This window comes from Myxocyprinus asiaticus, chromosome 18, assembly GCF_019703515.2.
Source record: "Myxocyprinus asiaticus isolate MX2 ecotype Aquarium Trade chromosome 18, UBuf_Myxa_2, whole genome shotgun sequence".
Lineage (NCBI taxonomy): Eukaryota > Metazoa > Chordata > Actinopteri > Cypriniformes > Catostomidae > Myxocyprinus > Myxocyprinus asiaticus.
In genome coordinates this window covers 38,051,311-38,065,673 of record NC_059361.1, presented here as the reverse complement: position 1 = coordinate 38,065,673, position 14,363 = coordinate 38,051,311, and the positions used below count along the sequence as shown (strand labels likewise).

The 14,363-nt window shown below is 37.8% G+C and overlaps 1 protein-coding gene across 3 annotated transcripts in view; it reads right to left on the bottom strand.

Annotated features, from left to right (window-relative positions):
• The window catches only part of LOC127455675 (contactin-5-like), a 389,595-nt gene that overhangs the window by 136,267 nt on the left and 238,965 nt on the right, over nt 1-14,363 (bottom strand). For all 3 annotated transcript variants that reach the window (XM_051723705.1, XM_051723706.1, XM_051723707.1), the window contains exon 6: nt 12,105-12,200. In XM_051723705.1, the coding sequence (XP_051579665.1) occupies nt 12,105-12,200 (96 nt within the window). The remainder of the gene's footprint in view (nt 1-12,104; nt 12,201-14,363) is intronic.

Below are 14,363 nucleotides of genomic sequence, written 5' to 3'. Positions count from 1 at the left end.
GTAACCATGCACGCGAGTGTGCTCTTTCTAGTTCTCGCTTTCCCTTTTGAACAAACTTAGCGAACGCTAGTGCATTATTCTGCTCAAGGAAAAGTGTTATACAGTCACTCTGTGTCCATTCTTGAGGCTGCTTGTGATGTTTGGTGCTACTAAGTTTGCAGCTAATCCTTCTGTGATGAAATTAAATATAAAAGTAGATTTCGGTATCATGGACATGCGGAGGGGTAATCATTGACACGCGAACAAAAGCAAGCGAGAGATGAATATGTATATGTAATTTTTATTTGTGCAATTTAGAAATGTTGAAGTCCCCTCGCACTTGTATGTTAATCAAACACTTGCAGTTATCATTTATCATAGTCATGCAGCCTGTTTTATTCAGTTGTGTGCTGAATGGAAAGTCAAAGCATTGACGAGACCTGCATGACCCTTTTAGTGTGTAAACGGGTAATGTTTTGAGAATAAAATAAGTAAACTCGCCTGCTTTGTGACAAATGTTAAAAGTTTTTTTTTTAAAACAGACCCTTGATATAGAGAGTGTTAAATTAACAGGGAAGTAGAGATGGTAAAATAAATAATTTATAATAAGCTCAGCCTTTATTCAGTTTTTTAATACCTGATAGAAAAGTATCTACTGTACCTTTGTAGAGCAATACAGTACTTTAGGCAATTGCAGAAAAGTCCCATTAGTCACATACAGTGCATTGGAAAAGTATTCACAGTGCTTCACTTTTTCCACATTTTGTTATGTTACAGCCTTATTCCAAAATTTATTAAATTAATTATTTTCCTCAAAATTCTACAAACAATACCCCATAATGACAATGTTATAAAGAAATATTTGCAAATTTATTAAAAATAAAAAATAAAAAAATAAAATCACATGTACATAAGTATTCACAGCCTTTGCCATGACACTCAAAATTGAGCTCAGGTGCATCCTGTTTCCACTGATCATCCTTGAGATGTTTCTACAACTTGATTGGAGTCCACCTGTGGTAATTTCAGTTGATTGAACATGATTTGGAAAGGCACACACCTGTCTATATAAGGTCCCACAGTTAACAGTGCATGTCAGAGCACAAACCAAGCCATGAAGTCCAAGGAATTGTCTGTAGACCTCCGAGACAGGATTGTATCGAGGCACAGATCTGGGGAAGGGTACAGAAAAATGTCTGCAGCATTGAAGGTCCCAATGAGCACAGTGGCCTCCATCATCCGTAAATGGAAGAAGTTTGGAACCACCAGGACTCTTCCTAGAGTTGGCTACCCGGCCAAACTGAGTGATTGGGGGAGAAGGGCCTTAGTCAGGGAGGTGACCAAGAACCCGATGGTCACTCTGACAGAGCTCCATTATTTCTCTGTGGAGAGAGGAGAACCTTCCAGAAGAACAACCATCTCTGCAGCACTCCACCAATCAGGCCTGTATGGTAGATTGGCCAGACGGAAGCCACTCCTCAGTAAAAGGCACATGACTGCCTGCCTGGAGTTTGCCAAAAGGCACCTGAAGGACTCTCAGACCATGAGAAACAAAGATTGAACTCTTTGGCCTGAATGGCATGCGTCATGTCTGGAGGAAACCAGGCACCGCTCATCACCTAGCCAATACCATCCCTACAGTGAAGCATGGTGGTGGCAGCATCATGCTGTGGGATGTTTTTCAGCGGCAGGAACTGGGAGACTAGTCAGGATCGAGGGAAAGATGAATGCAGCAATGTACAGAGACATCCTTGATGAAAACCTGCTCCAGAGCACTCTGGACCTCAGACTGGGGCGAAGGTTCATCTTCCAACAGGACAACGACCCTAAGCACACAGCCAAGATAACAAAGGAGTGGCTATGGGACAACTCTGTGAATGTCCTTGAGTGGCCCAGCCAGAGCCCAGACTTGAACCAGATTGAACATCTCTGGAGAGATCTGAAAATGGCTGTGCACCGATGCTTTCCATTCAACCTGATGGAGCTTGAGAGGTCCTGCAAATAAGAATGGGAGAAACTGCCCAAAAATAGGTGTGCCAAGCTTGTAGCATCATACTCAAAAAGACTTGAGGCTGTAATTGGTGCCAAAGGTGCTTCAACAAAGTATTGAGCAAAGGCTGTGAATACTTATGTACATGTGATTTTTTTTTCTTTTCTTTTCTTTTCTTTTTTTTTTTAATACATTTGCAAAGATTTCAAACAAACGTCTTTCACGTTGTCATTATGGGGTATTGTTTGTAGAATTTTGAGGAAAATAATTAATTTAATCCATTTTGGAATAAGGCTGTAACATAACAAAATGTGGAAATAGTGAAGTGCTATGAATACTTTCCGGATGCACTGTATACACTTCAGAAAATTGAGTACACAACTATTTCTGGGCTTAAAAGATACAAAAACCAAATCAGTACGGAACATTGTATCTCAAAAGAAATACAATGTGGCCCCCTATGCACTACTTAAAGCCTGATGTGTCCCCTGTACCAAAATAGTTGCCCACCCCAGTCTAGATTGTATATACGCTTCAGAAGACATGCATTAAACTAATTGAGTCATGTGGATTACTTTTAAGCTGCCTTAAAGGAATAGTTTACCAAAAAAAAAAATGAAAATACTCTCAACATTTACTCACCCTCATGTCATCCCAGATGTGTATGACTTTCTTTTTTCTACTGAACACAAATTAAGGTTTTAAGAAGAATATCTCTGCTCTGTAGGTCCATATAATTCAAGTGAAGGGGTACCAAAAGTTTGAAGTTAAGAAAAGCACATAAAGGTAGCATAAAAGTAATCCACAAGACTCCAGTTGTTTAATCCATGTCTTCAGAAGGCGATAAACAGATCAATGTTTAAGTCCTTTTTTTCCATAAATTCTCCTCCCTGCCCAGTAGGTGGCAATATGCATAAAGAATGTGAATTGACAAAAACTAAAGAAGAAGAATGTGGAAGTGACAATGGAGATTGATATTAAAAAAAGGACTGAAATATTGATCTGTTTCTCATCCACACCTATCATATCACTTCTGAAGACATGGATTAAACCACTGGAGGTTTACTTTTATGCTGCATTTATATGCTTTTTGGAGCTTCAAACATTTGGTACCCATTCACTTTCACTGTATCAACCAACAGAGCTGAGATATTCTTCTAAAAATATTTGTTGTGTTCAGCAGAATAAAGACAGTCATACATATATCGGACGGAATGAGGATGAGAAAATGATGAGAGTGATTTTGGGTAATTTTTAAAGCTTGATATTTTTGGACCCCATTGATTTCAGTTGTACAGAATGGACAAAACACATCATATATCTTTTAAAATAACTTTGTGTTCTGCAGAAGTAAGAAAGTCATATGAGTTTGGGATGGCATGAGGGTGAGTAAATGATGAGATAATTTCCAATACAGGTTTTATCAATGGCAGATTCTAATAAATGTTTTAACATTTGGTTACATCCTCGAAGCAATCTATTGACATGAGGAGTAAAGAGCCCAAACATCTTGTTCCATTGTAGGATGACTGAGTGGTGAGATTTGAGACAGGCCACTAAAGCATTCCCCCATGCTGCCTGTGTCTGCATGAGTCAATTGTCTCAATATGATTTCTTTTCATTTTTAATGATCCGGTAAATTTGAGCCCTGACGCTCATGCTCAGCTGGAAACACAGTACATCGACCAGTTGGAGACGGATAGGTTAACACACAAAGACAGTCAATTCCCCATATGAAACAGGAAGCTTAGTCACCAGTAGATGCATGGTGCAAATTACTCCCATGGTGCAAATTAATAAGTCCCTTGATGACATTCACCAGTATTGTGCTGGAGGGGACAGTTCTGGGTTTGGATGACAGAAGAGAGCTCAACAGTGATCGCCCACTTTTTCAGCAATTTTTTACATTAATTTAATCCATAGTGTAGGATCGGAGTAGCCCACGGCAGAAGGAAATTAAGAAGAATTAAAACAGAATTTCACCAAGATGGACTATAACACCGGAAATTCCTCTAAGCATTAAGAAGCTAAGAAAATTCAGACTGGTGCCAGCAAGTCTAAGGCTGAAGCATCTGTTTTTTTCCAACCACCTTGAGAACAAAAGAGATCTGTAGACCACAAAGACCTCTACTCATCCATGTTATATATCAGGGAATACCCCCATGACATGACCAGCTAACCATCTCAGCAAAGAGACCCTAAGGGCAAAGGTGATGGGCAACAAAAGACACAGAGTTAAAACAAGCTCTCCTTGTGAGACCCTCTTAAATTACAATGAACAACACAACGCCAATTCTATGACTCTCTATTCTGGACAATAACCAATTTTCTAGGCTCCAAATAAGTCATAAGACATCCTCTTTGGTAATTTCCTGGAGACGGCATCCTGAATCCATAAGTTGCTGGAAAATATGTGACTTTACACTTCACAATGCACATAACCAAGTTTTATATGCTAAAATGTATCAAAAACCCACACATTATACTTGAGTGTCGTTAGAATTATAGAATGCATTATCCTGACCTCATGCATACATGATTAATGTATTACAATACATTATTTAAGATTTAATATGTGGTGAACTAACTACAAAGATATAGTATGTCATGTTTCATATGTAAATAATTTTCTGTTTACATAGATAATGTTAATGTTAACGAATGTCGTGTCTCTTGCACCATTTTCAAGATATAAAAATCATGATAAAGTATGCTCTCTTTCTAAGTGGGAAACTGAGTATGTTTAAGACAAAGGCTCGTAAATTAATTATCTCAAGAAGGGAGAGGAATGACCACAGGACTTCTCAAAAGAAGCTTCTGATTGGCCCGGGACACCTTTGGGTTGTGGTCAACTTCAATAGTACAAAGTCTCCCCTTCCCGGACAAACACTCTCTTCTTATGCTTGCTCTCTTCAGCTCTTTTCCTCTTCAGCTCTCCTCATCCTCCACGCTCTTGCCCTCGTGACTTGTAGCCTTCTCCGGCGCCCTCAAGTTCCCTACAATGTAGAGTCCAAGAAAGCTTGGATCGCGAAGTTCCAAGGAAACTCTTCTCACTCTCTGCCTACGACTCACATATGTGACAGGAGTCGCGAGTCTTCCTGGCGGAAGGCCTCGCTTCAAAGCCCGCTTCATCATTGCAGCAACAACCCGACATCCACGATCTTAACAGAGGTCCAAAACACTGACGGAACAACCAGAACTTTCTACAAAGAGCCAAAGAACCAAGCAATGCAAGGAAACGCAAGTACATCTCCAGACTTTGCTGAAAGTACTGGTGTCTCTTTAGTATAATTTGAGTTACCCGATCACAAATCGAGTTAGACTAAAAGAAGTATCGAATGGCATTGTTTATAGACTCTGTGAAGTTCTATTTTCTCTGTACCGATCATTTACTTTCTGTACAACTAACTTACCAACCTGTTAATCTTTGTCTATCTGTGTTAGTTAGTTTTATGTTGTAGATTAGCAATAAAGTCTTGTTTGTGTTCAAAGTTAATTTGACTGTGGTATATTTTGATAAATAATCTCGTCACTTGATTTTTAAAAGATCTGCACTCTGAAGCTCGAACCATATCTAAACATATTTGTGATATTATTTTCAATAAGCCATGAGAATAGTATTACTCCAGTAAGTGAATTAATCATAATTCCCTTATTAAAGCTAATTCCTTACAATATAAATTGTGAGTGGATATAAAAAGCTGTTGTATTACATTTTAATATTGGAGAAATTTATTCAGACAAATAATCTAATTATTTGTCATTTATCCTTCTTATAATGGTGGTCGAACGCAGCTAATTCCATTATAAATTTCCTTACATATTATGGTGAAGGTACGTGGACACTTTAATCCATACTGTGTGCATTTATACTACCAAAAATCCTACATATTATGGTGGAGAATGTGGTCAAAATCTAAATGAGTTGTTTGTCTATTTAAACACACAGTCATTCTTTTCTGTGAATTAAAAAATCAGCTCAGAAACACATGAAACTAGTCTAAAGTGCTACATCTGTGACATGTATTATGCGCCGGTTTGTTGTTATGACAACGAGAAAGCAAGAGCTTATATTACCTCCCGGTTATGAGTTAAAGGCTTAACGCGGCCTTCAGTGCTCAGGAAAAGAGCACATGAACTGAACTGAACTCTCTGATGAAACAAACCCAGTCTCAACTTATGGAATAAAGTTCCAGTTAAAGTGAAAGCTTGAAATTTCCCCCTGCCAGGATGAGAATTCTCCTCGCAGTTCGGTAAGGAAAAGAGACAAGTGATGTTCCTCTATCTCTTTCTAAATGGTCATATTTTATAGCTAGATTGATGACATTCAACTAGTCTTAATCTTGTCTGTGGTGTAATCATTGAAGTAGATGTTCGCATGTTTGTGCCAGCTCGCTGAGTGAATTTGAAAATAGCGTGCGTTACAATATGCATCATTGTCCATATGTAATTTTGAATGGGAGTGTAAATGTTTGATCACGCTAGAGATTTGCAGTAAATCTGTGTACGGTCAGTGGATAGACCCTGTTGTGTAACCAGAAACTGACATGAAAATCTGCTTTGATCAAATTACATTGTTGTTTAAAAAGCCGAAGTGAACCTGCCACTTAAATATAGGTTAATCTCACTCCGAATGAGTGGAAAGTATAAGCGCCACTCCGTAAAACAATTACGTGAGTTGTCTGTAACTTGCATTTCTTAAGAATTGCTCTTTAAAAGAACTAGATTGATAATACCATGCTGCAAATGGTTAAGTGTGCTGTTTTATTTGTGCATTAAGATTCACCTTGAATGCATTGAAATCACAAGCTCCACATTGAGTTACAACGAGCTGAACATGACAGCTGTTATTTGCGCATTGTTAGAAACGTGGCAACGTTTCACAAGCTTGCTTAAAACTTAAAACTCTGTTGGTTGCTCTGACGACTAAAGTTCACGGGAAGCTGTAAGAGACTCTTCCGGGGCAAATCACCACACATGCGCAACCTGCCAACGCCATTTTGTCAACAAAGTACAGTATAGCTAAGCTAATAAGTTAGCGGTCTTGCATTGAAAGCCTATATTAAACCATAGCATCAAAAGCTAGCGGTTATCATCCTGTGGCCTGTTACAGTTAAATACAGCTTGTGTTTGAACAAACTTTAAATGATTTAACCCAGTAACTTCTCAAACTTTAAACACATTTTTGTCTCTCTCTCTCTTATGCATTTTATTAAATTTTTATCCCTCTCTAATATCTCATAACACAAATTACAGTCTCTCAATGAACAGCTGAGTTGAGTTTAATTTAAGCTGAGTTTGGAGAGCCGATTAAAATCGATCTGTTCTTCACATTTCCTTTATTATCATAATTCTTTTATCCATTTCTTTTCAAAGCTTAACTAATTTAGATAATAATACGGTTGAAACAGTGTACGTTTACAGAAAACCTACTGCTATCATTCCTATTATTATCTACCACCCATCAGTTCCAGCTTATTTTAATTACGTATTGGCTGTTTTATTTTATTTAAATTTTTCCCTTTTGTGTGTTGGGCATTGAGGTGATCTATCTCCCGTGGAGGGCCCCCACCAGAGTAGCATCCACTCAATCTCCAGGCCCACAGTATAAGGCTCTAGCAGCTTCCCCACTGTGGAATTTTAAATTGACCAAAATCCCTCCAATACAATTTTTCTGTTATACAATCACGATCAGCGAGCACCAAGCCTCAATCCCTGATATTGCTATTAAACATAACAACAGAACATTTATTGGTGTATTTTGTTCATTAGTCTTTGTTTATTTTCCATTTCATTTTAAATTCTCTGTCTCCCTCTAACTTTTCTCTCCCTACTGTTTACAGTCTTGAGACAAAGCCTGTTGAACCACTCATAATTCTGGTTAAAATATCTGTCATCAATAAGAGTCATCTTGAAATGTCAAATCATTAACCAAATTTTGTATGTTCTTCCTAGTCTAACCTCACGCAACCACTCTCTCTTTGCGTTTATCAACGCAATCCAAATTCCGGCATCCAAACGCAACCACATCTGAAAAAGCACACATGTACAGTATGTATATATATATATATATATATATATATATTGGTCGTTGTTAATGTAAGCTCCTTAATACAGAGTTTTAAGCCTTGAACCAAACTAACCAGCTCTAAAATAAGTCACAATATTATCAAATTTTGATTAAAAGCAAAACTATTTGGAAATCTGAAAATACAGAGGTACAAGATTGTGAGGCAGATTCACTAAGAACAATTTGTGCCCGCTAAAAGCACAGTTTTTTGCACGTGCTAACCGCGCTCATTTAGTGCCCAGTTCACTAAAGGAATTATGTAGATCAAGCAACGGCACAAACACGGCCACAAAATCGCTGTTGAACGCAATTTGCACACGCAATTCTGATTTTGTGGTCCGATTCTGAGCACAATATACTGTAGCCAAGCATTCCACAGACCGCTGTATTTGACCCACCCTGTCAGGACTGAAGAGCATCACTTTGATCATCTCTTAAACATGCATAATGTGCGCTTGACGATGTGCGAAATGATTGCTTGAAAATGTTCACAAACATCTCTTTTAAATAAAATTCATTTTACCGCCTACTTTCATTTGGCAGTAATACCGCAGTGTAAATTGTGCAGAGAAAATTGCACACAGTTTTGTGAATGAAGCGGAATCGTTAATGAGCCTAATTTACATAAAAAGGAGGCGTGTTTGTGCAGAAAGGAATGAAAATGACTTAATTTAAATACTGAAGACGCAGCATAATTTCAGTGCTGATTGCGCTCGCTAAATGTGATTGTGGGTTGTTAGTGAATAAGACAGGTATTTGCGCTGAAATACCATGCGCAAAAGTGGTGCAACTGTTTAGTAAATCTTCCCCTGTGTATTTTAAGTCTTTAATTGTTTTTATACATATAATCAGTCATTTATATAATCTACAGTATCTACAGTACATAAACTATACAGTGTGTGTGTATACACACACACACACACACACACACAGTATAGTGCAAAAGTTTTAGGCACTTTTGAAAAATGTTGCATAGTGAGGATATCTTAAAAAAATAATGCCATAGATAGTTTTCATTTATCAATTAACGTTTTATATATATATATATATATATATACAGTATATGGTTTGAATACATATAAAATAAAATAAAAATGACAATGGAACTCAACCACACTTTATTGTTGAGACTCACAAATAATAGAATTATGACTTCTGATTATCAGATGACACAAAGAGCCGGGCTGAACTGAATGCAACGGAACTGCCGATGCTATCCACCAAATGTAAATATATCAGCTGAGGTAAGTGGTGGAAACAGATAAGGACTGAGCTGAAACTGTGTCAGCAAAGGCCAGGATTTATTTCTCACACAGCCAAGCGACTGGTTCTGACACTATCTCTCTCTGCTATCACAGTGCAAACAGCAATGGTCACACTCACATCTGTATGGTGCAACAATAACCTCTGCCTGTTCATAATCACACATCTGGACACAGTCAAACATGTTTAGCAAGATATGACAGTGAAGTTGCCAAACACAGTGGAAGATACATCAGACTGGTTTATTTTGGTTTTTAGGGTTTAAGGTGGTTTCTTCAACGCTAAGCTTTTTTGGCCCTGTGGAATACTTTAAATGGGTAGTTCACCAAAAATGAAAATTATGTTATCCTTTAAACACCCTCAAGTCCAAAATCTGTATGACATTCTTTCTACGTGGAGCACAAAAAGAGAAGTGTAGCATAATGCCCCAGCTATCTTGTTTACAATGAAAGTACAGTAAATGGGAACTAGGGAATGTCAAGTCCTAACAGCTTCAGTACAATCAACATAAAAGCATATATATCCATACATAGGTACCTCATTCGGCTTGTTTTGGATTCATCAAATGTGCTGCATTTTAAAACGGTCAGCAAAGAGACCTGTTTGAATGGAAGTTAATGGAAGTGATGGTTCAGTGTGTTGCAGAAACTGCTTTTGTGTGGAATCATCTCATCATGGACTGGGTCCTAACCTTTAATATGTTTTCCATGATGTATTCATTTGTAGATAAACTTAATTGGAATTTTCTATGGAAAAAAAGAAGCTATTATAAGTCACAAGAATTTTGCAACAAGTAAGATTTATTTACAGCACTAACTATTGTAAAACTCGTCTTTACAGCACTAACTATTGTAAACTGTAAAATAATAATAATAATAATAATAATAATAAACAAAAACTATCTACAATTTAATCTGTCTACAATCTATGGTTGCACTAACATTACTGGTTAACCTTATTTAAATTATGTATCCTACACTGTAATTATTTATATTATCTCCGTTTATACTGCATTTACTTTTTATCTCAAATGAATACAATCCCATGTCATGGTTTATAATATAAATGGATAGAAATGACTAAGCTACTGTAAATTATGCTTCTATATTCAATATAAATGAATAATACATATGATTTGAATAAACATATTATGGATGTTTTTGGAGGGCGAATCATTGATGACTATGACCTATACATCCTGTTGTGTTTATGATGACTAGTCCCACCATTTTTATTAAAAGCTTAAAGCATCAGGCAGTGCTCTAAAGAATGTGTAAGGAACAGACTAAAATTTAAGATGTTATTCACTGCAAATCTTGCCTTGAAAATCTTTCTTGAAAGCCGTGATCACCACTTGCATTGTATGAAAACAGTTTGGACTTTCAGATATAAATAACTTAATTTGTATTACATAAAAGAAAGAAAGTCATATAGGCTCAACTTGCATGTGGGTGGGTCAATGATTTGTGGGTGAGATTTTGCTTCAAACTATTGTTTGGCCACACTTTATATTAGGTGGAGTTAACTACAATGTATTAACATTAAAAACATACAAAACTATGTATTTACTGTGTAACTACATGTTGTTCTGCAAAATTCCCACATTTGCTGCTACTGAGGTTGAGGTACGGGTAGGTTTAGGAGTAAGGGTAAGGTTAGGGGTTAGAGTTTGGTTTTGGGGTAAGGGTTGGGTTAGGGGTAAAGTTAACAGTGTAACTACAAATGTAATTAAATGCAAGTACTTTAAATGTAATTACAATGCAACAACATGTATGTACATAATAAGTACATTGCATCAAATGGTTACGTACATAGTAGTTAAGGCCACATAATATAAAGTGGGTCCAATTGTTTTAATGGGGGCTGTCAAGCTGAAGAAAATAAATTAATTAAATACATAATACATTAAAATATTCAAATATTGTAGGATGTACAGTAGTTGTCCAACCTCCTGAGACTTATTTGAAGACATGCAAACACAAATGAGATTTGAGAGCTAAGATGAAGGAGACAATTCTTTTAGTAAATTACAACGTAAATTTCAGTCTGTCCTTCACACAATGATATCATATGGATTCAAAAGACTTGGAATATAGCACAGAAGTTGTATGGACTGTTTATATATATATATAGTATAGTATATATATAGTATAGTATATGGTTCAGCATTTATGGCTCTTATATGGTCTTTTTAGTCATTATTGGAGCTCAACAGCATCAGTCCCTGTTCACTTTCATTGTTTGGAAAATAGCAACTTAAGACATTCTGCTAAACTTGTTGTGTTCCATTGAAGAAATAAAGCCATTGCATTTGAAACAACATCCATGTAAGTGGGACAAGTTCTGTGACACTATTGTTTTTGTTCTTGTTTTAAAACAGTCAGCGTTGTTGAGGCTACAAGAGAGTGAGCTGGATAATGTTATTTTGGGTCTCTATGTGAACACTAAAGTGTTCTAAAAATGGCCACCCCACCACAAGCCTTTCATCTGATAGCGCTCGTTCAACTGCCCTGTCTGCTTCCTCCTCTTCCCATTCACTTTGTCTCCTGCATCTGACTTCATTTAACCTGCAATTACTGTTGGAGTAAGACAAGCAGAATGGAAAGCAATTGAAGACAAAATTACCCCCCCCCCCCCCCCAGTCTAGCTGAAGTCACAGTGTCCACTAGCAAAACCTGGTTTACCATTTTTAGAAGTGTGACTAAAGAGGCAATACATTTTGGGACCCCTGTATATTGGTCTGTTCAGCAGGGTAGAGAGAGGTAGACAAAGAAAGGAGGGAGAGAGATAGATAGTACATACCTGGTGAATGAGGAGGGGGCGCACACATTAGCACTACTCCCTGGCCTTCCCTTACTGAAACAGCTCCTCTCGTCCGACCGCTGAACGCTCCGAGATCTGCACACACACACACACACACACACACACACACACACACACACACACACACACACACACAGATGTGGTGTTAGCAGTGACAGAGTGACACACCATGGCACAGAGGCAGCTGTTAACCTGTAGATTAAGGGTCAGAGATTGCATACGAGAACCTGAAAGTCGGATAAGCGCTTGCGGCTCAGACAGATTTAGTATCCGTCATCCCAGCTGTGACCCTTGCGTGAGCGTTCACTTTAACCCCTCGCTATACCCAAACTCTGTCGCTTAAATCTCACATCCTGACTCCCTGCTGACACAAAGGCCTAGTGGTAATTAAAACAGGTAACCTTGCTGGAAGCCTTCAATCTTGTGAGTACTTTTGAAATACCAGAAAGTCATTTTATGTCATAAAGAGCCAAGAATCATGGACGATCATTACAGTTCCAAGCCATGTCTGAGGTTAGACTTTGGGTGATATATTTTAAAAAAAAATGTAATTTGAATAGGGATGCAAAGGTGAAGGTTTCCTGTGTACCACACTACTCTTGAAATCACACTGTTTAAAGAAAGTTTGAGCTCAGGCTGCGGGAGCTGACAGGTGGAGCAACTGCAGTTAATCTGTTGAAGCAAATTGCATTTGCATACATCAGCATAATTAATCAGTGCAGAACACCATTACATTGGCGGACTGCCCCTCGCAGTGAGAATGTTTGCGGGATGTAGTGTTACCATAGCATCGCAAAGGCAATTATTTATTTAGCCATTAAGAGCAACATTATCACCCAAATGAAAATGTTGTCTCTCAGAAATTGCTCTCTCAGTTGTCTCTCAGAGATTGCTCTCTCAGGAGATCTCAATTATGTTTCATAAGTATAAACTTTGTCTCCATAGGCGTTGTTAGACCCTAATAAAATATGGCGGGTTGAGCTCCACCCTAAATTTAATCTCAGCCCTTCTAAAATCTGTGACTCTGCAATCAGCATGCAAATCTGTGATCGCCCACTGTGAGCTCAAGGTTGAAGTGCGAGACTGCTTTGGTGACTTTCCTTGCCTTGTACTCACTATAGCATGAGCCAATAGCATTCAAGTGTGGGCTGTGAATGAGCATATCACTGGTTTGACCCACTGAACATATACGCCCCTTCACTGAACCTGTTGGTCATTTGAGTCTGAACGGAATGGATAAGTCATCTCATCTCATTCATGGAAAAGTGTGGATCAGGATCTGTTGACTGACTGAAGGAGAAGAGACATGTTGTTTGTTTATTTCTGTAATCTCATTTAATCTCATTAAGATGAAACATTCTGCCAATAAATAGACAGTTACAATGATTGTTAGGTCCCTGGATGCATTTTAAATGTATTTGTGATTTGTGATCATTTGTTTGTATCTTTTCGTTGGGGAGGTGTTACGTTGTAAGACATATTCAATGTCGGGTAACACTGCATCTGTTTTGGTTGTGTATTTTGGGGTGGGAATGTTTAGTTTTGCATGTCTGTTTTTCCCCTGGCTTTTCTCCTCTCTCGTTCTCCATCTCACTCTAATCACTACCAGGTGAGAGCACTAATGAGGAGTTCTCCAGATTGGTCTGGCTGTGAGCTGATGGAGGAAAAAAGCTGCTGGAAAGCTTCATTCCCCGTCTCTTGGCTCAGACGTGATGTTATATTCCCTTGTGCATTTGTCGTATATCGCTTGTGATTGCATTTATGCCTATTGAGTGAACAGTTGTTAAAAGGTATTGTCCTCAGTCAAGTGTGCCTTGGAATGATTACGTTGGAAGCATTTGTAGGAAGGTGGGTGCCATTTTGTTTCAATATTTGTTTTCTCTTGTTTTGGGGTAGAAATGGAGTTAAGAGTACATTTATGATTATTTAAATTTTCTTTTCTATGAAAGTTAGTTGATTCCCCCTTTAGGAATGTGTTAACTTTTTTTTTATTTTGGCCTTTACCTCCTCCTTAAGCCTTTTTGCCTCCCATCTCATTTAATATGACATAAATTCCTTATTTTGCTTTCCAAATACATGACTATTTTTGAGTGCTGGGACAGAGGAGGGGAACCAAAACCTTCTTGTTACGGTTTTCCCAACCTAGACTGGGACAAACCATAACAATGATATATGGTTTGTCTATATTTTTCAAGCTTTATAAATGTTGATTTATTAAATGATGACAATATTCTAAAT